Here is a 25,355-nt window from a genome sequence, read left to right as displayed (position 1 = left end):
TGTACAGGGTATGTGGCCGTTGGTCCTGTTAGCAGCATGTAAAACAAAACTTTCATTCAAATTCTGAATTGATTATAGCTTAGAAAGCGAGCAAATAGTGCTTCCATATAATCACTAAAAACCTGTCACTCACTTCAATTTATCGCAGCCTCACAATGTTCCGTTATAATCAATGAAGCTCTCTAAACTGCACATATGATATCTTATTCACATCGTGTCTATGTGTGGCATTTAGCAATGAGTGAATTCTGACTGTCTCGTGCTGAATGCATGAGAGTTGGCAGGCCTGTACCTATTTATATATTTCTTTATTAATATCTTAATATATTATATCTTATAGGGTTAGTTCACCCAAAAATGAAAATTCTGTCATTAATTACTCACCCTCGTGTTGTTCCAAACCCGTAAGACCTTCGTTCATCTTCGGAACACAATTTAAGATATTTTTTGATGAAATCTGAGGGCTCTCTGACCCTCCCATAGACAGCAAGGTAACTACCACGTTCAAGGTCCAGAAAAGTACCAAGATGATCGACAAAGTAGTCCGTGTGACATCAGTGGTTCAACTGTAAAGTTACGAAGCTACGAGAATACTTTTTTGCGCAAAGAAAACAAAAATAACGACTTAATTCCACATTTTCGTCTCTACTGCGTTACTTGTGGAATAAAGTAGTTATTTTTGTTTTCTTTGCGCAAAAAAGTATTCTCGTAGCTTCGTAACTTTACAGTTAGGGTTAGGGAAGTAATTAATGACAGAATTTTCATTTTTGGGTGAACTAACCCTTTAAAGCCTCATTCACATTGTAAATAGCGGAGGAAATCAGAGGACACTGAAATGCACATGGTGCACACAGATCTCAACCAGCTGCTCAGTGTTTAGTGTCCTCTTTTGTGCTGCCCAGAACAGGACAAAGTGGTACAGAACACGCCTCAAGATCGTCAGCTAAACCTGAAACCCTCATTTTCAAACAAAAGCACTCACAACAACAGAGAACTCAACATATCGATTGTGTAATCGCTTGATCAGAGCACACACCCTTACCTACAGCCATAAACCATCATTCATCCACTACCGCAATTACCCAGACATCTTTAAAATGCAGCTCTCATACAATTATCTGCTATTACTGCATACATCTGGTTCTACAAACAAAGCGGAAAATAAAAGTATGTGTACAGAACAAATAATTGATTTAATAGGAAAAGGAGGTATTTAAATAATTATCATAATCTATATTATACAAATTATACATTTAAATCATTATTTTATTGATTAATTATAGTATATACACTACCTGATGAATATTTTTGTGAAAAAAATGATTTATTTGAAATAGAAATCTTCTGTAACTTTATAAATGTATTTACTGTCAATTTAATGTGTCCTTGCTAAAAGTATTATTAATATTATTTAATATTCTTATTTACCTGAAACCTTTGATTGGTTGCGTATCATGGTTTCCACAAAAATATGAAGCAGCACTACTGTTTTCAACATTGATAATAATCAGAAATGTTTCTCGAGCAGCAAATCAGCATATTAGAATGATTTCTGAAGATCATGTGACACTGAAGACTGGAGTAATGATGCTGAAAAATCAGCTTTGATCACAGGAATCAAATGCATTGTAAAATATATCCAAATCAAAAATAATTATTTTAAATTTTAAAAATATTTAAAAATATTACTGTTTTTACTGTGTTTTTGATCAAATAAATGCAGCCTTGGTGAGCAGAAGAGACTTCTTTCAAAAACCGTAATGATTCCAGTAATGTAAATTACAATGAATTATATCTAATACTATATTTTATAGTTTTATATATTTATAATAATTTAATAATTAATTATGCATGTAGCAGATGCTTTTATCCAAAGCGACTTACAGTGCATGCAGGCTATATATTTTTTACCAGTATGTATTTATATAATAATATTATTACATTATATTACAAACATATTATAATATAAAAAATAAACAAGTAATAAATGACATGGCTTATTGGTAGTTATCACAGTGCAATGGATAATGAATGTGAGTGAACTGGACAGGTTTCTTTACTTGCAGGCTCACCTGAGAACCAGAGAGTGAGTGGACGGCATTTATATACGAGGGACGGGCGACATTATAATATAAAAAATAAACAAGTAATAAATGACATGGCTTATTGGTAGTTATCACAGTGCAATGGATAATGAATGTGAGTGAACTGGACAGGTTTCTTTACTTGCAGGCTCACCTGAGAACCAGAGAGTGAGTGGACGGCATTTATATACGAGGGACGGGCGACTCCGTAGCTTTCATGGTGACCCGATGAGTCCTTCCTCATCATAGACTCTGCTCGCTTAATGATGTCACCGATGCGGTGAATGAAACCTTCCTTCTCCGAGGGCAGGATGAACTCATTATGCACCTTGAGGGGGTGAGAGAAAAGGAAATAAACAAAACCAAATGAGCAAGCCTGACTTACTGTACGAAGCCCATCCATTCTGAACGCCGAGGGCGAACTGGCACACGTAGCGCACGTAGACCATGCGGGGATCAAGGGGGCTCTCTGTGCAATGCAAACTACCCCTCGACTACTTAAAATGAAACGTGCTTAAATTGAGCATGTGCATGCTTATGGACACTCTTTTAATTCAAGGCAGCTTTAATTAAGTTTGTCCACAAGCTGAGCTTTTACACACCACTAATAGCAGTGGGTGTTCATGCTTCGACCAATAACACGCCAGGAGTGACTCTGCGCTGCCAGGACTCTGAGACCAAACAAAGAGCTTCTGTATGGGAGAAAAGGAGCTGCATGCGGTCACACAGTCATGTAATCCAACACACACACACTTATTGAGCAATATACAGTCAGACGCTCATATAGACAATAGGCGTCCATCACTCTTACACTATATAAGCCTCACATTCATGGAAAATATCAGCAGTTCATTAATATTCTATTTATACTTCGACGTGAACTGGTAAATGCATTTTTTTTATGGTTGTTCTGAGATTTTATTCCTCCTCTTCTAAATTCATTAATCTGAAACGCCTCCAAACCACACTGGTGCTCACTTCTTCAGTGCTGATTATATGTGAGCCTGGAGCACAAAAGCAGTCTTAAGTCGCTGGGGTATATTTGTAGCAACAGCCAAAAAAACATTGTATGGGTCAAAATTAAAGATTTTTCTTTTATGCCAAAAATCATTAGGATATTAAGTAAAGATCATGTTCCATGAAGATATTTTGCAAATTTCCTACCATAAATATATCAAAACTTAATTTTTGATTAGTAATATGCATTGCTAAGAACTTCATTTGGCCAACTTTAAAGGCGATTTTCTCAATATTTAGATTTTTTGCACCCTCAGATTCCATATTTTCAATTAGTTGTATCACTACCAAATATTGTCCTATCCTAACAAACCATATACATCAATGGAAAGCTTATTTATTCAGCTTTCATATGATGTATAAATCTCAATTTTGGAAAAATTGACACTTAAGACTGGTTTTGTGGTCCAGGGTCACATATGTAATCTGGATTCTGAAATCCAAAAATTAAGTAGTTGTAATTGGATTATATATTAAAATACTATACGTTTTAAAATACTCATAATCAGACTACGCTGTTAAAAATATTTGTAATTTTAACGGTAAAAGATTGTTGCGTAAATACCTGTTGGTTGACGGCAAGTACCTTTATATACTGTACAGTGAAAAACTGTAATAGATCTACACTCAGAAAAAAGGCACAAAAGCTGTCACTGGAGCAGTATCCTTTCAAAAGGTACACCTTTGTACCTTTTTTACCCCTAAAGGGTGCATTATAAGCACATTAAAGGTACATACAGTATTAGTATACTTAGTATCTAAATTGTACATAATTGTACTATTTGGAAATGTACAACCCCAGTGACAACTTTTGTACCTTTTTTTTTTTTGTGAGAGTGTAACGTGACATTTTAAATACATTTACAGTAAAATATAGTTAAATGTACAATACAATGTATGTAAGTAATCCACCCAGTACTGTTTTTTTTAACAGAAACATTTGTAGCACTCTGATGCAGCGCATGAATTATTAAATCACAGAATAACCTATGACAAATAAACATTAAAAAAACTAAGTTAAGACCTCTTTTGGATTAAAAATATTAGACTTTCTTCAGATTATATAAGTATCTGAGGTGTGCAAGTACGCAGGCAACTTTCTATCTCCACATACACAATTTTTTATTACTTGTCTAGATCTTGGGTACTCGGTGCTTCACTGCTATTTTCAGCCATGTTAAATTTGTGCCAGGTTTAGTTAATGGAATTTAGCGATCTGGCCATCTGGCGGACACCATGCATCAGATGACATCAATCAAAAAAAGGAAGAAAAAAAAAAAAAGAAGTAAAAAAGAAAAAAAAAGAAATGCAACATTGCTCTCCTGCGTCTGATAATGAGGGACAAACAGAACCAGATGTCTGAAACAGTGGGTGATCTGGGGCATGTGCAAGTCAGATTATGACAAAATATCTCTGAAATGTACATATATATAACAGAAAAATGTCAGTATGCGTATGTGTATAATGTAATGTACATGTTCATGTTAACTATTAGTAGTTATCAGTAAAAAAAATTATTTTAACTTGAAAAAATTTGAAAAAATAAACATGAGAATGTAAAGTGTTTGCCTAGTATTTGTTACAAAGTCATTATAATAACTTAATTTTGACAGTTCTTATAATAATATAATTTTGACAGTTCAAAATTGAAGCCAGTGCTGTCAAAATAAAAGTCCCGCTTCTGACAGTTATTGGCCAAACAGAAAAACTCGGTGCTCAATGCCTATAATTAAAAAATGGCAAAAAACGTAGTTAATCTTAGTTGCTAATTTCAACATTTATCAATAAATTCAAATCAAAAGTTGTATCTGTTAATATAATTTAATAGACCTGAGTTAACGTGAGCTAACAATGAACAGATATATTTTTATTAACTAACATTAACAAAGATTAATAAATACTGTAACAAACAAACAAACGATTGGAGAAAAAAAAGAAAAGGGAAATGGGATCGGGAAAGGGCCACTAGCCTATGGCTCTGACAATCTCCCATCTCTAATCTACCACAGTACGCTCTGCTAAATGAGTGAGGTCTGGATACGTGCCTCACTGAGGACTTTCTCACAAGGTTTTCACTAAACGGCACTCAAAAGAGCATATCACTCACTGACGGAGGGGAAGTACAACATAAGCTCGTGGGATTTTCCTGATAAGGGCGGCAGTGGGGCATTTGTGTATCTCTGCTACAGCTGATAATGTATGTGGTTGTGTGCTTACATGTGTCCCATGACTACTACTGGATACTAATATCCTCATCCTAATGTAGTCAAGACATTTGATATTTATGTTTGATTTAACTCCACAATTTAATAGACCTGAGTTAACGTGAGCTAACAATGAACAGATATATTTTTATTAACTAACATTAACAAAGATTAATAAATACTGTAACAAACAAACAAACGATTGGAGAAAAAAAAAAGGGAAATGGGATCGGGAAAGGGCCACTAGCCTATGGCTCTGACAATCTCCCATCTCTAATCTACCACAGTACGCTCTGCTAAATGAGTGAGGTCTGGATACGTGCCTCACTGAGGACTTTCTCACAAGGTTTTCACTAAACGGCACTCAAAAGAGCATATCACTCACTGACGGAGGGGAAGTACAACATAAGCTCGTGGGATTTTCCTGATAAGGGCGGCAGTGGGGCATTTGTGTATCTCTGCTACAGCTGATAATGTATGTGGTTGTGTGCTTACATGTGTCCCATGACTACTACTGGATACTAATATCCTCATCCTAATGTAGTCAAGACATTTGATATTTATGTTTGATTTAACTCTACAAAAAAAATTTCAAAAGAATAAGCCATTATGAAAAGAGAAGACAATGTGTTGAAGGGATAGTTCACCCACAAATGAAAATTCTGTCATTAATTACTCACCCTCATGTTGATCCAAACCCGTAAGACCTTTGTTCTTCTTCAGAACACAAAGTTAGATATTTTCGAAGAAATCTGAGAGCTTTCTAACCCTCCATAGACAGCAATGCAATTGACACGTACAAGGCCCAGAAAGGTAGTAAGGACATCGTTAAAATAGTCCACACGCACACACATGATGTCCTTACTAACTTTCTGGGCCTTGAATGTGGAAAGTTGCGTTGCTGTCTTTTCAGGGTCAAAAGCTCTCAGATTTCATCAAAAATATCTTAATTTGTGTTCCGAAGATGAACGAAGGTCTTACGGGTTTGGAACGACATGAGGGTGAGTAATTAATGACAGAATTTTCATTTCTGGGTGAACTGTCCCTTTAACGAATGTATTTAAGATTTTAGGCACCTACCATTACCGCAGCAATGTCTTCAGGGTTGTCGCCATCCAGGTCGAATTTGAACGTGACCATCTTATCGTTATGGGTCTGTAGCTGACACTCAACTACCCGGTCCACTTTATCAGACACCTGTGAGGAACAACACACACAAATATTCTGTATTTCATATTTTGTCATCAACTGAAAAGGCTTTCATACATTTTGTTGCAAGTGGCCAAATGCTCTTTGGGATGTGTTTGACTTATTGTGCTTATTGTGTTTGACTGTGTTTTTACTGTTCATGTCTCTAGCCCTTTGAATACTAATCAATGCAAGCCAAAAGGGTTCTTTATAAAACAAATGACTGAGGACATACCGTACCCACGCAGAGAATGATCACACATGGACATCTGCTAAACATCTTGAATTCACATGCGATATCATTCCAAGATATTGCCATTTGCACTTAATTTTTGATTTCTATCATGGATTTACAGAAGTGGAGAAATGGACTGGTGGGCGGTTAAGCACAGTCTCCAACCGATATATCGGTAAGTCAAGTCACCTTTTTTTTATAAAATCTAAAATATTATAAAATATACTTTATAAAATACAGATTGTTTCGAAGCAGGAAAATAACAATCAGTGATGCAAACTTCATCAAATATGAGACAAATTCAAATTCTGCTGTAAAGCAGGTCTAAAAAGACAATAGCATCATTTTTCAGCTCAAGTCGGTACAGTGTTGATTCCGTTCAGTTCAATAATTGTGTAAAGTTTATCAATTATGAAACTTATAGTTTGATTCAGCTATAAGCAGTTCTACAGAAGGCAATAGTGTCATTATTCATCTTGATTTAGTTCAAGTTTTGTTCTCAAGGCTGATATATTGGCCGATATTTGGCACTTTTTAATTATCGGCATCAGGCGCTTAGTTTTTTGTTTGGCTGAAAACTGTAGGAAGCCGGACTTTTATTTTGACACTGCTAAGAACTGTCAAAATTCTATTATAATATCTTTATAATATAAAATTAGATAGCTTTTTATTTGTTTTTATTTTGTTATAATAAATAAAATTATATATTTTTCATATGATTCATTTTCAAATAATTTATTTTAGTAAATATTGTCAAATTAATATAAATATCATTGCAGCATTTACTATCTTTAAAATGAAATAGTGCAAGGTCATATGAGCTTTATATGGTTCATCGGCCAACCTGCTCTCTAAGATTATCGGTATCAGCATCAGACATTAAAGAATAAATATCGGTCAACCTCTAGGTAGTTTGATGCATGCGTGACTGGATCAAATGTTGAATTATCCTCACCCCTGTAATGCGCAGACGAGACCTCATTCTCCTCCTAAACAGTTTCCCTGTTGTCCGTCTTTCAGCAAACTTACTCCCTCTGTCTGACAGTCCATCGTAGCCATCGCTCAAGCCTGAGGTCACATCTGAAGCATAACTGTGAAGAAAGGATAACTAAATTACAAATTATTTACAAAGGATTATGTTTTGCATATTATGGCATTCCAAACTACAGGAAAATATCTGTGTATGCACTTACAGCTATCATTATTAGCAATGTTTGCTAATGCATACATACTGTTGCATGGTATTTAAACATAAAATTAACCCTAAGTATTAAACGTCTGTGTGCAACTCACCCCAAACCATTTGCAAAAATCAAGTTTGTTATGTTAACCGTCAAATCAACACGACTAGCACTTTGTACAACCTAGTAAACTTATAAAAGCACAAATGTGAACGTCATGTTAAGTAAACGGGTGTTTGGAAGACCTGCAGTTAAACAGAGCCATTAAAAATGGTTCAATAAGCACAAACCACTGAGGAATTTCCCTCTCTCATCATCTCAACACCCTTATTTGTTTAATATCAGGTTTTTAAGGGAACACGGTACATTTAATGAGCGCTGTGTTCCCTCTTATTAGGTTTTACAAGTCTGAAGTAGTTAAACAAACTCTGTGTATGTCCTTCTTTTAGTTGTTGGCCTGTGACCCTGTCGATCGTCAGTAATGTCCAGTGCACAGAACCCTTGTGAAAAACAGGTGTGCTTCAGTCTGTGTGCATTGAATTGATTTAATACACGAGTTTCACAATTTGAGTTGAATTACTGAAATAAATGAACTTTTCCACGACATTCTAATTTATTGAGATGCACCTGTATACTTTAAATCTTAAAAGTATATTTAAAAAAATTGTACTTGTAGATAATACATTATTGAAATAAAAGGCCACTTAAGTGTACTTAAAGAGTTACTTTCAAAGATTCACTGTATCTTAACACACTTAACACACAAAAAATGCACATTGTAAAAATGTCAATTTATAAGTTTTACTTTAAAGTACATTTTAATGTGTTGACTAACATACTAGAGCACATGTAAAGTACTTGATTATAATTTTAACTGTAGGGGATTTATATGTTATTTCATTTAAATTAAATATATTTTACATGTACTGAACTGCAACTTCATCATTACAAATGTGCGACTACAAATATATTTAATATACTAAAGTGTACTTCTTTTTACACATGGGAAGAACTGCTGGACAGCAAAATGTATTTTTAACTGCACTGTTTTCTGGAAATCCAACATAACAGCTAAAGAGGAAAAACTAGACAGATGTAGTATTTGAATTGGCTTTATCTTTGCAGAAGTTCCACACACAGTTTGAGGCCTTGTTTGACTTTGGCCCGTAGGGACGTGGAGTCCATTCTTAGCTTGTTTCTGTGAGCTAATTGTGTCTCCCAGGTCTTTTACCAACACAAGCCTCTGTTTTATCCAAACACTGGGCTTCCTACGAGGCCCACAAACACGTTTACAGCCAGCCTACCGTTTGGCAGACTCTGGCTCTTTTTGAAAGATCTCTGCCTGTTGAGGAACATGAAGTTCTAATGAGTGGAAAACTATGCTGTAATGGCAGGCATTTGCTAGGGACGGCGTCCAAAAGCCCTGTGGTGTATAAACAGTATCCTATAGGACATGAAGCATGTGCTCTGTTGCGAAAGATGAGAGGAGGGGATGGGATCCTACTGAGCACAAAGCCATTAGTACATCTGGCACTAAAGTAAAACATCGACCTCAAAGTCCACAGATGTGAGAGAAGAGCTGAGGGATAAAGAAAGCAGGTCTTTACCTGTCCACGGGTGAGGAGAAAGGGCTAAGCGGTCCTCTCTCGGTTTTACTAGACACGGCAATACTCTGTGGGAAGATTAAGGAACAGGCCTTCAGCCACATGGAGTAATTAACAACAAACATCAAAGAAACAAGTTCATAGTAATTAGTGTAAATTAAGGTTAAATGGCTCTCCTGAGTTTAACTCGGGATTAAGTGAGGCCAATTTTGTAATTATAAACTCACTGAGGGGAAACGGAGAGCCAGGATTGGTGGAGTGATGGTGGGCGTGGCCTCTGTGGGTGTGGCCTGTTGGGGGAGGAGGATTGGAGAGCAGCTGACGGTGCCATTTGAAGCTTCGGTAACATCCTGTAAGCCAGAGGGACTGAGATATCCATCAGTCTCACAGTCAGCTGGAGAAACACAAAGACAAACAGACGATCTGTTAATAGATATCCCTATGGATCCTGTTTGTTGTTGTATTCTTTCATTAAAAGCTAGCTTTAACTCTTTTTCACCATCCAATCAATCCCCCAATGGATCAAATCAAGACCCACCAATGATTTTATCATTAAATATCCTGTTTCACTCAGAAATACATTACGTTAAGGTCTTGATGACTTTATTCATAAATAGCATGGATGTCTCTCATATCAGATGACTTGGATCAAAGGCCAAAGGACACTAGAATTCATGGATCAAACCAGGGTTAAAAGCTTAAAGCAGATGCCATGTCCACCGCTTATATTCTTCCTTTAAAACAACATGGCAAAATGTCAGTGAAGTGCGTTACAACTCACTGCTTGTTTTAGCATCATTTCAGTCCAGTTTTAGTTATTTTAGTACATCAAATTAAATTAAATGAAAATGTAAAATGGTAAACTTAGTTATTTTTAGTAGTTTTGTTGTGCTTTTGTCATTTCTATTAGTTTTAGTTTTTTTAATGTCTTAAATGAGTTTTTCATTCATTTTATTTCAGTTTTAGTTTATTTTAGTACATCAAGTTAAACTAAATGAAAATAAGAAATGTTACATTTAGTTAGCTTTAGTCATTTTTATTTTTTTTTATGTCAATTTATTAGTTTTTTCATCCGGTTAAACTAAATGTTACCCTGGACCACAAAACCAGTAATAAGGGTCAATTTTCCGAAATTGAGATTTATACATCATATGAAAGCTGAATAAATAAGCTTTCCATTGATGTATGGTTTGTTAGGATCGGGCAATATTTGGCCGAGATATAACTATTTAAAAATCTGGAACCTGAGGGTGCAAAAAAATCCAAATACTGAGAAAATCGTCTTTAAAGTTGTCCAAATGAAGTTCTTAGCAATGCATATTACTAATCAAAAATTAAGTTTTAATATATTTACAGTAGGAAATTTACAAAATATCTTCATGGAACATGATCTTTACTTAATATCCTAATGATTTTTGGCATAAAAGAAAAATCGATAATTTTGACCCATACAATGTATTGTTGGCTGTTGCTACAAATATACCCCAGCGACTTAAGACTGCTTTTGTGCTCCAGGGTCACATATAATAAATGAGAAACAGACAGACATATTTTAAAATAATTACAAAAGTTTATAATAATGTTGCAGTTATGGTTCTATCTGAAATTTAAAAAAAAGTGTTTATTTAATATTATTTTTATTTGAGTTAACACTTATTTTATTGCAAATTTTATGGTTTTAATTTTAACTATAACCTTGACTGACTGCTAACATGTCAACAGAGAAAATACATACACATAATGTAGGAATATAACAGTTAATAAATTAAATCTACTTCTTCATATCACAGTGTCCTCCTTTTTCTATAGTTTCCACTCCAAGAGTGTGTCAAACTGCATGACCGTAACCCTCACCCTCCCTGATAAGCATACACACACTGGCTATTAAAAAGAGTTTATTTGTGGACGTCGGTTGACTGTGCCATGCTGTTTTCAGGTCTAGGAGAGCTGCCGGGCTTAACACGCCATGAAAGAAACATTGAGGAAAATTTAGGGCACTGCACAATGTAGTTTATGTGAGGCTCACTGGCCGTCTTGAACCCGTGCAGGAGAGCAGAAAGACATCTGAAATAGTGGTGTCCCAATATGGATTTTTCAGTGGCTAATAATGAACCTAAAAAGTATCAGCCTGACTAGTGTATTGGTCTACCGCTGCTCAATAGTAGCATTATTGTAATCACATAAACATGATCAAATGAAGATCTGGTACGTACAGGTTGCTGAGGAGCAGCTTGTATGGTGGATGTGGAAGTGTTGATCGGCCTCTGGTTCCTCTGGCTCTGGTGGGAATCTGCCGTTAATCCCAGAATCCGATGAGCCAGTAATGGGAGAGCACATGGGTTCTGGGATTACAGGAGTGGGCGGGATCTGCACAGGAGAAGGGGCGGGGTTTTCAGATATTTGAACGTTGGATCTGGGCGATGGCAGCTCAGACTCTTCCTCAATAACTTCCTCCTTCTTCTTCCGCTGCTGCTCCTCTGCTAGCCGACGGTGTTTTTCTCGCTGACGTTTGATGGCTGTAACGCGGTCTCGCATGGCCTTGGCGACCAGCTTGTAGTCGGCCTCACATACAAACCCCAGAACCACCTGGAAAAAATGAGATGATTGATAAAACTCTATTAGTGAGAGTAAAACTTTATCAGTGCAACAATACATATGGGTCAAATCAAATTTAAATCACTATTTTTGTATTCAGATGAAAAGAAATATGGTGTCTACCATGACTTGGGTGCCTACACTAGTAACTGTGCTCTCAAATATTAACATGATCCCATAAAATCTACTGCAGTGAATGGGTGCCGTCAGAATGAGAGTCCAAACAGCCGATATAAAAACATCACAATAATCCACAAGTAATCCACACCACTCCAGTCCAGCAGTTAACATCTTGTGTAGTGAAAAGCTGTGTAATTGTACAAACAAATCCATCATTAAAACATTTTTAACTTCAAACCATAGTTTCTGGCTAAGATACAAGTCGTTTATCCATAATATTGCTTTCTCCAGTTAAAAAGTCGTCTTGTCTGAATCAGGCGAGAAATATGCACAGATCAAGCACTGTTTAAAAACAGTCCAAAACTGTTCTAAACAAATATGCTGGTGGATTTTAATGTGAGAGGACAACAGGAGACGGACTTTTTACTTGTGGATTACTGTGATGGTTTTATCAGCTGTTTGGACTCTCGTTCTGACGGCACCCATTCACTGCAGAGCATCCATTGGTGAGCAAGTGATGCAAAGCTACATTTCTCCAAATCTGATGAAGAAACAAACTCATCTAGATCTTGGATGGCCTGACGGTGACTACATTTTCAATTTTGGGTAAATTGCTCCTTAAATGTTGCATGCAAGTGTGAAACATGGTGCCTTGTTATTGATGCCAACAAATTCTGCATTCTTTGACGATCTAAATCTAATTTTTTCTTGGCAAGAAGTTTATGAAAATGGCTCTCAATAACCTTTCACTCAACTCTGGAACAGTGTGTTTCCACTGAAACAATGTAGGCCAATGTTGTCTTGAAGACTCTATCATCATATCAGCTAGTCAAATTACGTGATAACCCTCCGTCGATGTGACTTGACGATAAATTTGTTCTTGATGAAAAGCAGACACGTTGAGAGATAAAAGACGAATTGTGAAGGTCCGGTCTAATAAAAAGTGAGATTCAGTCTGGACAAGAGAAAGGCTCCAGTTTCACAACGCAGTCTTGAAGCCATTCTATCAACAGTCATGTGACCCTCTTCCTCATTTGGCCCTGCTCTCACATTTCCACCTTGATAATTAAAAAGCTATGCCCTTGAAACCATTATGCAACACACAGCAGGGTTACACAGGCCTGAAGCGGATGGTGAGGCTCATGTGCCACTGTGTCAAGAAAAACCCTGCCAGTAGATACATACTGAGGTGTGTTTGGGACTTTGTGCTCTAGGAAGGCCAAGAGTTCAGTTACGTCCCCATATTACTGACACAGGAAGAGTAAAGAAATCTACCCAGAGTGAGGACAGATTGTTGGAAACGACCGACATTGTGAAGGTCACAGAGGAAACCTGTGTCATGAAGTCATAAGGGTAAAAACAAAGAAATCAAGCTTGGGTGAATCTGATAAAAGTACAGTTCTGCATCACATTTCAGCCCCCAAATCAATAAATGATATTTTGCTTAAGGAAAGACACAGTGTTAAATCTTATGGTACATTTTGGTATTGTGACAACACTACTTATGATCATTGAATTTAAGAAGCTTTTGGCATTATTGTCTCAATTCTTACTACCAATTCTTAGAAAAAATATATAAAATATTTAGGGCTGCCAAATAGATTAATCACGATTAATAGCATCCAAAATAAAAGTTTGTGTTTACATGATATGAGTGTGTGCTATGTATATTTATATGTATATATAAATACACACATATACATGTATACATTTAAGAAATATATATATATATACAGTATATACATATATATATGATTTATATTATATATAAATATATTACATATATTTCTTATATACATGTATGTGTGTGTATTATATATACATAAATAGACAGTACACACACATATATCATGTAAACACAAACTTTTATTTTGGATGCGATTAATCGTGATTAATCGATTTGACAGCCCTAAAAACAACGTATTTCAGTAATGAGAAATTACATTGGAATTAAGGAATTTGCTAAAACTTAAAAGTAAAATGTCTTTGCACATTACAGTCATGAAAACTGCCACTGTGAGTATTCTGAATGACCAGAAACTCAAAAGAAAACCGCCTGGACACAAGAATTGAGCGGGGAAATGTGATTAACGGTCAGAAAATAATAATGCGATGCAAAAGCCTTTTTCCCCATTCGTTATTGGGATGAAATGTAATCTGGATGTGTTTTTGTAAGATTCATCCACTTGTGTTGTGGTAACATGCACAGTAAACACCTGTTAAAAACTGGTAGGTTACTAAGACACACATATTTGTTTAATAGTTCTGTGTGATTGAATATCAATGCTTCAGGATCATTGTTGCAGATCTCTGCAGAAAACTCAACCCACATATTAACGTACATCTGTGAACACATACGCTTTGTTGATGCCTGAGGGGAATATCTGGGTTTAGTGTTAACAGTGACAGTAAACCAACGAGTCAGAGTAGATGGGAAATGTAACCACACCTTAGATCCCTTCAAGAAACACATATGAAAAGCTAACAGAAAAGGGAGGTAAAGATCCGGTTAGCATGAGATTATGTGTGAGTGAAGCTCACCATCTCCTGCGCCACCTCCTCTGGCACGTCTTTGTAAAGCTCGAACAGGAACTCAATGGCGTTGTTGTCCTTGTACTTTCCGTGGAGCTTCTTGGTGCCGTCCATGCGAAGCCAGAGCTTCAGGCTGGATTTGACCATATCATCTTCCTCAGCCAATTCAACGTAAACGCCATTGTGCTCCTGGAAGAACGTGTGCTCCAGCAGGTCCTGGATGGTGTATCTAGACAGAAATCTCCATATGAAGCCACACAAACTGAATGTATGAAATAAATGTCAATCAATAGGTGGTTTAAAGCCGTTTTATATTTAAAAATATAGGTTACATGCACCTGTTTTCAATGAGTTAAATTATTAAGCATAATAATAATAATTATTATTATATTATTAAAACTATTTAAGCTTCATGCTTTACTTTTCATATGCATATGAATGTGGAAGGGTGGAAATGCATGCAAATAATAATTTCTAATATTATTTTGAACTAGCTTTTATTTAAAAATTTTAGTTTTCATTTTAATTTTATTTTAGTTATTTTGTTTTAGCATTTTTAATATTACTTAATTAGGTTTACTTTTTTTTAGTTTTAGTTATTTACAGTAAGCAATTTTAGTGATTCAACTCAAACTTATTTTAGTTTGTTCATTTTTGTTTAATTTACATTTTTCACCTAATATTTGTTATTTCAGCTATATTTAAATCACCAAAAATAGTTTTAGCTAACAATAATAACCCTGATATGTAACTTGTGAATGTATACAACAAAAATACAGCTGACCGATTTTAAATATTGAAACATTACGTAATGATCATCACATAGTTAGCTCAAAACAAAAAAATATAATTTCATAGGCAAAGCTACAAGGTTTCCCAAGTGGCTGGAAAGTGGAGTAGATGCATATTTAACATTGAGGATATATTATTATTTAGGACGATTTTTTTTTTTTTAAATAAAAACAATCTCTGTAGCATTACTTTTTTTTGTTGTTGCTGATATTTTGCAGAATCCTAAGTAATTTCACTTTTCTGCATAATAATAACTGGTGAATATATAAAATGAATGCTTCTGCACAAGAATGTTTTAAAGAACACTTTCAAAGTGGAAAATCAAACAGGAAAATCAATAAAGTACCTTTCATCTTTGTTCATGCGGATACAGCCTTCAATGATTTCCTTTAACTCTGGAACTTTCACTTTGTAGAAACTGTCGGGCTTTATACCCTGAAAACAGCAGAAGTGGACACAAATGTCAAAGTCTGAGAAAAACATCAGTCAAAGAGGCTTAATATGTTTTAACATGTCACTCATCAATCTAATGTTCAAATGTAAATTAGATGATTCCCTTTCAGATAATCTAATCATAGCCAGTTACACAAGAGCGAGGTTTCAAAGCTTGCCTGGATGTTTTGAAAAAGTTACTTTGCACCAATGCACTGTTGATTTGTTACTGACACTGCCCTTGAGCAAAGCACACAACCCTAAAGCTATGGGAGTTTGTTTATTTTTATATACATTTTTATATAAAAATTTTAATTTTTTGTTGTTGAAAAAATAAAATAGGTAATTGCGACTTTTTATCTCACAATTCTGACTTTTTTTTTCTTGTAATTCTGAGAAAAATACTTGAGATATGAATTGAGAATTGCGAGATATGACCTCAGAATTCTGACTTTCTCACAATTCCGAGTTTATATCTCACAATTCTCAGTATTTTTCCTTGCAATTCTGAATTTATCTCACAATTCAGATTTTTTTTATTTATTTATTTATTTATTTTAATTTAATTTATTGAGTTTATATCTCACGATTCTAGGAATGCACGATATTATCGGACCAATATCGGAATCGGCTGATAATGGCTTTAAATGTAAATATCGGCATCGGCCCGATATGAAAAATTATGCCGATATGTCTTGCCGATAAGAGGAATAAATAAACCAATTATGAGTTCTAAAAGATTTTCAGAATTTTTACAACTCTTTTGCTTTAGACCATCTACAAATGTTAAATCATAAAATAAAATATTAAGGTTGCCACTGCATCTTTCTGAAAAAAAATGCAGTGATTAATATATAGTTTATTTATAGTTATTTTCAAATCTTCAATGTACTGTCATTATAAAATAACTATTATTGTTTATTTAATTCTAACAAATAAGTTATTTTTAAAAACTAACCAAAATTAAAAATAATTACATATCGGTATTGGCATCGGCCAAAATGAGTTGAAAATTATCGGCATATCGGATATCGGCAAAAATTCAATATCGTGCATCCCTACACGATTCTGACTTTTTTCTCACAGTTGTGAGTTTATATCTCACGATTCTGACAATTTTCTCACAATTGTGAGTTTATATCTCACAATTCTCATTTTTTTCCGTACATTTCCTAACTTATATCTCACAATTCTGACTTCTTTCCCCTTGCAATTCCAAATTTATATCTCACAATTCTGAGTTTTCTTCTTACAATTCCGAGTTTATATCTTACAATTCAGACTTTTTCCCTAGCAATTCCAAATTTATCTCACAATTCTGTTTTTTTCCTCGCAATTGCAAGTTTATATCTCACAATTTACACTTTTTCATTTACACATTTCAGAGAAAAAAATCTTAATTGCAAAAAAAAATTCTGAATTGTGAGACATAAACTGAATTGTGAGATAAAAAGTCACAATTCCCTTTTTATATATATATTATACCTTGAACCCACTTAAACATTCAATAAAGCAATGTAACATTATTAATTTTACACTGTAGTCTTCTAAAATACAATTTACAACACTTGCATGTGCTTGGTTTAATGTTGATCTATCATATTAAGATCTACAACAGTTAACGCCTGTTATTTGTCACATTTGACTTACTTCGACTATACAAAAGTCTTCAATCATGTGAGGTTAAGCTGTGATTTCAAAGAATTACAGCTGAGGACTGAATTACAGCTGGAGTAGGTTACTTTCCCTGTAGACTTGTGTAACATTTGTTGAGCATGAGCTCCATAAAGCATCGAGTTCATGGGAGTTTTGGACGACCGCCCATCCCGTTTACACGCGCGCTCCTTGGCTTTGTCATTAACACTCAGCAACCTTTTCAGAGCAGGCTTTGTTTCGTTCATTCAAGACACGTCATTCAACAAACCTATAAACCAAAACCACTGGCGTCATCCACATAAAGTGCGTGTCAAATTTAGCTATTACTTTAAAAACATCATAAACTTGTTTTCTGACATGCAAAATCAAAACATTACTGAAATCCTGTTGAAGTTGGTTGTACTTCATGTCGTACAACATCTCAATCCACTGCAAAGTTGTTATGTTTCCTTATAGCATTTGTTAGGAACACTCTTTCATGTATAAAAAAACCTGTTCAAGACTGATTTACATTAAAGAGATCTGTCTGAAGACGTTGTAAACACATGCTGATGTAAGTTTCCAAATGCAATAAGGAGCAGACAAGTGAATATACTGTATCCCTAACAAGCTGCATAATCAGAATGACCTCTCTGTGTACATGTGACCTGTAGGGCCTTTCTCAAATTATCCAGAATGAGACGAGCCCTGGGTTTTTTAAAAACAGGATACAAACAGGGGGTATTTCAAACTATTTTAGAGCCATAAGCTCTAATCAAACCCAAGCCGTGAGTCTTAAACTTCTGCTCAAAGTGAACTCACAGCAAGCTCTTAAGGAAATGAGAGGAAACGAGGACATGCAGGAAGAGAATGAAAGAAGAGAAAAGATGTTTATGGCACTTTCCATGCTGGGCTAAAGGTCTCAGTGCTGGAATAAACTAGGAAATATGGACGTGCATATGCTTATTGCAAAATATATGCACAACAATTAAACATATTTTAAAGCAATCTCACAGATTTTGTATTTGAAAGAAGTCTCTTATGCTCGCCAAGGCTGCATTTATTTGATCAAAAATACAGTAAAAATATATAATATGAAATATTTCTGTGAAATATTTTTTAACATTAAGCAAACGGTTTTCTATGTGAATATATAGTAAAATGTAATTTATTGCTGTGATCAAAGCTGAAATTTCAGCATCATTACTCCAGTCTTCATTGTCACATGATCCTTCAGAAATCATTCTAATATGCTGATTTGCTGCTCAAGAAACATTTCTGATTATTATCAATGTTGAAAACAGTTGTGCTGCTTCATATTTTTGTGAAAACCTTGATATTTTTTTTTCAGGATTCTTTTATGAATACAAAAAGTTCAAAAGAACAGCATTTTATTTAAAATATAGATCTTTTGCAGTGTTATTTTAGTATTTTGAGTTTAAGTTAGTTTTTTCCCCCACTTTCATCTTAATTTGAGTACGTTTTAGTACTTTTGTTCCATGATTTTGTCACTTTTATTATTAAAAATGTCTATATATTTTATTATATTAATATATATTTTATTAATTTTCATTTCAGTTTTATTTATTTTAGTACATCAAGTTAGATTAAATAAAAATTATAAATGTTTCCTTAGCAGCTAGGTAAAATAAAATATGTTCAAGGTTTTCATAGGTTTTTTAAATTTCAATTAACATTTATTTTATTTAAAGTAATAAAAATTATTTTAGTTTTCCAACATAGAATGACTTAAATACACCTTTTTGAAACATTATAAATGTCTTTACTCTCACTTTTGATCAATTTAATGGTTCCTTGCTGCATAAAACCTTTTTTTTTTTTAAATCGTACTGACCAAAATCATTAACTTAAAGAGTAATTAATCACACTAAATGATAATGATTGAAACGCACGCTGGTAACTTTGCGGTAAATCTGCGCAGCGTTTTGGCACTCAGAGTAAGGGTATTCTGACGTGGTCATCTCCAAGATGCACATGCCAAATGCATAGACGTCCACTGCTTCGTCGTACTTCTCCTCATACATTTCTGGAGCCATGAACTCTGGTGTTCCTGTTAAACACAATGTGAAGAATTCTCTTAGATGTCACTACCAAAACGGTACATTTTATAATGGTTTAATAACACACTTTATTTCAGGATCAGGAAAGAACTGTCACACCATGGTATTATCCTCTTGATGGTATTACTTTGTAAGCTACCTAGTGGCTAAAGGTGAACATTTCAAAAGTAAAATTGAATGTTTAATTTTAAACTTGAAATGCAATGAGGTTGAAGATCTCAGCAGATCTAAGATAAATCATTACTGAGAAACTAAAGCATGAAACGCTTCAGGAGTTTGCAGTGACCTACCTATTACGCTCTTGGCAAAGCTTGCCCTCTTGAGTGTGGCCAGTCCAAGGTCCCCGATCTTCACACTTCCTGTGGGGCCCGTGATGAAGATATTGTCACATTTCAAGTCCCTGTGAATGATGGGAGGGGTCCGCGTGTGCAGGAAGTGAAGTCCTTTAAGGATCTGACGACTCCACCTCTGTAGGAGCTTTGGTTTCATCTCTTTGAAACGCTTTAGATACCTAAGAAATTGGGATGTTAAAATCCTTTTCACCTCAGCACCAAAAAAGGGACAATTAAAGGGACAGTCAACCCAAAAAATAACATTCTGTTATCATTTATCACCCTCATGCCATTCCAAGCTTGTATGACTTTCGATCTTCTGTGGAATATAATAAAGAATGTTGGTAAGCAAACGGTTTCGGGTCCCACTGACTTCCATAGTATGGACTAAAAATACTATGGAAGTCAATGGGACCTGAAACTCTATTTTAAAGGGGTGGTTGATCAGCTTTTTTTGAAAGCTTGATTGTGTGTATGGGGTGCAGTGTAACATGTGTTCATGCTTCGTTTTTAAAAAAACGCATTATTTTCACATATTTTACACCGCTGTTTCCATTCTTGTCAAAACGGTCTGTTGAGTTCCTGGTTCTGTGAAGCCCCTCCCTCAGAAATACGCAATGGGCTCTGATTGGTTAGCGGGCTCAGTGTGTTTGTGATTTGCTAACCGCAGAGTGCACGTTGCCCAGAATTGTCACGCCCCCTTACCATTACGGGTATTTGCACTAAAGTTCAAAAAGTGAAATCATAATCAACCACCCCTTTAAATAATATCTTTATTGGTATCCCTTTAATGTGATCTATGTGATTCTGAGATGCAGGACAAACTCACGTTTTGAGGGTGCCAGAGGTCATGAGCTCAGTGACCAGAAGGATGCACTTGTGACCTTTCACAGTGGACTTCCAGGAGTCGTAAAAGCGCACAATGTTTGGGTGCTGAAGACCCTTGAGCATCTCAACCTCTTCGCTGAAGCGCTGGCGCTCCACTTTGGTCAGTTTGCGAGTCTGAAGAGAGAGAAGAGAAAAAAAAAAGATTTTGAAAGAGAAACAAAAAAATTAAGATTCTGAATTGTGCAACAAGAGGACACTTTGCGGAAAGCTGGGGGAAACTGGGATGACTGAGAACTTTCAATGACTTTCAATGAGCTCTTAAACAAAAACTAAGAAACAAATAAACCTAAGGCAAGACACTAGGCAAAACAATTGTTTTTTCAGGCACTGGTCAATTTTTTTGATTTTGAACTATTTTGCTTCCATAACATGTCGTCTATCAGACTAGTGGAAAGAAAACATCCAAAATACACATTTAAGTGTTTATATTATTACACTTTATCTATTTGCATCTTCAATTACAACACATATTATTAAAGGCCATGAGTTTTTTCTCATACACTGAGCCAGAACTCATCAGCAGCACTTACATAAACCAAACAAGTTTTATTCCTATCTATATTCTGAAGGTTTGTACAGAGGTTCATAATGTTCATATAACATTGGCACAATTTATATAACTTTTAATCATAATAACATGGTGGAAATATATTTGTTTTCTAGCTGTTGACAGTATTTTCTGATTTATGAAGTCAAAATGAAACAAGAATATTTATCCACTGTTCATACTTCTGTTCTATACATTTATGCAAATGAGTGCATATTTAATTAGTTAATTGGACCATAACATTTCAGAAAACTTGTAATACAAACCACTTGTCTTAATGTACTGTGATGAATGAACCAGTGAAAGTATGGTGATATCTATCTTACACCATGTTCACCTGTAGTGTCTTGCTTTAGTTTAGGTTTTAAATGACATGTTCTTATGACGTACATCCGCCCTCAATAAGCAGCATGATTCACTGCTTATTCTGGCAGATAACAGCCTGTAATTAGTACTCAAAAAACCATTAAAACAGATAAGAACCAGTAAGACGCTTGCAACCGCAAGAATTTCACCATTTACTGTACATGAAACACCCTAACCTAATCATATTTTTCCGCTGTCTCATAATTACATCCCATTCTAAACATAGTTTTTTGAAAACCTTTAGCGACTGGACTACAGACGAGCAATTACTTGGCAACAAGGCCATTTCTGTCCTCTGGTGGGTATGAAAGGCTTGATTTAGCAGTCCTGGGCCTCTCAGCCGTGTGAGGAGGGTGGAAACTCCTCAGAGACAGCAGCTCAAGAACCATGAATCCTACATTCAGTGAGTTCTGGGAAAAGCGGTGTGTGTTTATGTCTCGAGGGACAGAGGGAGGCCGAGCTCTACATTTAACATTGTATTTGAAGATGTTGCTCATAAGATTCCTTAGGAGAAATGACAACAGACACAAATTTGGTGAATGACACATGAGAGAGTCCTAGGTAATGAAGAAAACAAATCTTTATAAAAATCTGGTTTAAAACACGTGTCAAGTTCTTAGAAATTTGATCTTTGTATTCATGTACAGCTAGGTTGCATTTGGTTTAGAAAACGTTCATGCCATTTTCAAAAAAAATTGAATGACTCTTAAAATGTGGTAATTGTTTTCAAAAAGGTTCTTAAAGGTATTTGCAAAAGTACTTTCTATAATAGCACTTGATTTGGCAGACAACGTTTTTTTTATTTTTTATTAAGATTTATTTTAAAATTTTAACAAAATTCTTTCATAGTTTGTTTAGGAAAAATAATAAAGATTATGCCTAACTACTTTTTTTCAAAAACATTCTTCATTTAATTTTTGTCTTCATATTAGGACAGCTGCATCACCCTGATATTATTTACTTTTTGTCCCCCAAATATCTTAAAATATTTTAATTCAAATATGATGCATAACATTACATAAGAGGTGTATTTCAGTCATTGTATGTCTGAACCAGACTTTTATTTTTTACTTGAAATAAAATAAAGAAATAAAATAAAAGTCCTCATTTTCATTTACATTAACATAAAAAACTAAAATAAAAATAAATAAAAACTATATAGATCTTTATGACAAAAACACAACATTACAAAACTTTTAACTAAGAAAAATGAACATGTAAACAGTATATATATATATAAACATTAAATATTAATAAAAACTATGATATTATCTTTCTGATACTAAAATAACACTATTCTAAACTGAAAATTTTTATGTAATTTTAAATTAAGTAAACTGTTGACGTGCAGTAACAGTATAGACCTATAAATTAATGTGTGTAACATATTCAAAACTTTTAACTGCAGACTTTAGTGTCTTCATAAATCTGAGCATAAGTTGAGAAATTATTGAGACCTCATTTGGAACTCTAGAGGAGAGACTTGTGAGATTACACTTGGAGTTCTTCCCTGTGGGAGGGTTTGAGAAATGGATTAAAGAAGCAACTTTACCCTCTTGGGAAAATGAATTATTAATTTGTGTTCAAACACGTTTCTCTCCCAACCCAACATAAATACAGTTTTCCTGTACTGGGCTCAAGGCTTCTTGACACCAAATGATTGACAAGCATTGTCGGTCTTACGCACACATTGAGGCTCTCAGTGAACTCACTCACGCTATATTTAAGTCTACCTGAAGTACAGTACTCTCCCCCATCAAACCAACCACTGTAAAAACACAGGCATACATAAACACACATTAACACATGATACATATCCATGCCACTAATCTTATTAGTGACTCCAAACATCAGTTATGCATTTCCAGTCAACACAGGATTGCTTTTCAGACTTAAGTATGTGTACAATCAACACTGAGCTACTGTCCCCATGACCTGCCTCATATTAGTGATGCAACCGAGACCTTCTCATATACACTGGAACGTTTTTAGCACAGTTAATGTCATTATCTCCTCAAATACACTCCACAGGACTATATCTGTGCTGGGAAAACAAACTGACAGAGGTGCAGGGGTGTCGAGTATAGCCTAGCCTATATGAAGTGTACGGACACACATTTAGGTAACCAGAACCTTTTTCCAGGGTGTAAATATAATAAAGATGCATTTGACTTTCCAGCGCCTTCTAAGAGCAGAGACGCTTACCCTGTAAGTCTCTCTCTCTACCCTGTGTAAGCAATACTAAAACAGGAGTTTTCCACAAAAATATTGCATTTGAGTTCAACCACTGGTACACAAACAAGAGGTTAAGATTGAGTAACTTCTATTTTAGACACAACATTGTCAGTTACTTTGTCAATTTTTTGCTCAGATTATGAAAATAATTTCAAACGAAGCCAGAGAATAACCAACCATGGCATGTCTTCAAAAAACACATAGTAGTGGTGTTTTGAACAAATCAGTTGAGTGGATCATTCAATAACTCACTCATGAAGTCAGATACTTGGCTGCATCTGAACATGCATACTTCCCTACTATATAGTAGGCGAAAAACCAACCCAGGCTCATTCGAAATACATGCCTCTAAATACATTTCTGCAACACCGTTATTACGTACCTTACTGCATGTTTTGTGGCAGTTTAAAAGTGAAATGTCCAGTGAGTGGCACTAAAACACGGGTTCAATGCGTGACCCTAGCACGTTTTTTTTACATTGATATAATAGCCATGTATTGCTGTGTTTTTATTACGTTGCTTCAGGTATTGCGTATTGCGGCGGTTCATAATTCAAATATCCAGGGTGTGTCACTAAAAGTTAATGATCTATCGTGTTAGAAATATCCCCAACACCAAACCCACCCAACCTTAAACCTACCCGATAGTGTTAACAAATGCAAAACTGATATAAAAATGCATTTGTTGATGCAACCGTGCCATTTGAACTTCCTTACATGCAGGTTTGAACTGTTTTGTCGAAGCATAGTTTCACGGGATTCGTACCGAAGCTCTTCACCACTCAAGTGCAACTCCATACTGCGTGAGCTACCGAACAAACCTACTGAATATGAAAACACATACATATGAAACTGGATATGTGACGCTAACATTCTAAAGTATCATTTTTGAGATCTCACAGCATGTTAAAACTGTTTTGAATATATAACATAATATTCCTCTAGTAATTGTGCGAAAATTAGGTTTTATTAATCAAAATTGTGGACCTGTAAATCTTACTTTGTGTGAAAAGGAATAAACGTAGTTGGAGTTTTACTGCCTCTAGTGTTCATTTCAACTGGAAACTGCAGCGATTCGTATGTATAGGTACGTTTTTTCAGTTTTGCAGAAATGTATTTAGAGGCACGTATTTCGAATGAGCCTATGTCGCAAATGTGAAAAGAGTAGTATAAGCAAAATAACAGTATTTATAGAATAGCACGAAAAAAGTAACCAGATTACTTTGTACTTAATAATTATATACTACTTAATATCATGACATTTTGCATTGCAATTGGTTTAGTGAAT

The 25,355-nt window shown here is 35.0% G+C and overlaps 1 protein-coding gene across 1 annotated transcript in view; it reads right to left on the bottom strand.

The window, feature by feature from the left end:
* Positions 1–25,355, bottom strand: part of wnk4a (WNK lysine deficient protein kinase 4a) — a 59,568-nt gene that overhangs the window by 10,858 nt on the left and 23,355 nt on the right. The window contains exons 3-13 of the mRNA XM_016513257.1: positions 20,862–21,034; positions 19,991–20,211; positions 19,533–19,690; positions 15,899–15,987; positions 14,770–14,989; positions 11,727–12,099; positions 9,741–9,907; positions 9,517–9,581; positions 7,684–7,819; positions 6,386–6,502; positions 2,227–2,412 (exon numbers count right to left, since the gene is read on the bottom strand). Of these exons, the coding sequence (XP_016368743.1) occupies positions 2,227–2,412; positions 6,386–6,502; positions 7,684–7,819; positions 9,517–9,581; positions 9,741–9,907; positions 11,727–12,099; positions 14,770–14,989; positions 15,899–15,987; positions 19,533–19,690; positions 19,991–20,211; positions 20,862–21,034 (1,905 nt within the window). The remainder of the gene's footprint in view (positions 1–2,226; positions 2,413–6,385; positions 6,503–7,683; positions 7,820–9,516; positions 9,582–9,740; positions 9,908–11,726; positions 12,100–14,769; positions 14,990–15,898; positions 15,988–19,532; positions 19,691–19,990; positions 20,212–20,861; positions 21,035–25,355) is intronic.

The sequence above is a fragment of the Sinocyclocheilus rhinocerous genome, unplaced genomic scaffold (assembly GCF_001515625.1).
Source record: "Sinocyclocheilus rhinocerous isolate Xijiao unplaced genomic scaffold, SAMN03320098_v1.1 scaffold24, whole genome shotgun sequence".
NCBI lineage: Eukaryota > Metazoa > Chordata > Actinopteri > Cypriniformes > Cyprinidae > Sinocyclocheilus > Sinocyclocheilus rhinocerous.
The sequence above is the reverse complement of the archived record's forward strand: the minus strand, read 5'-3'. Positions and strand labels throughout refer to the sequence as shown.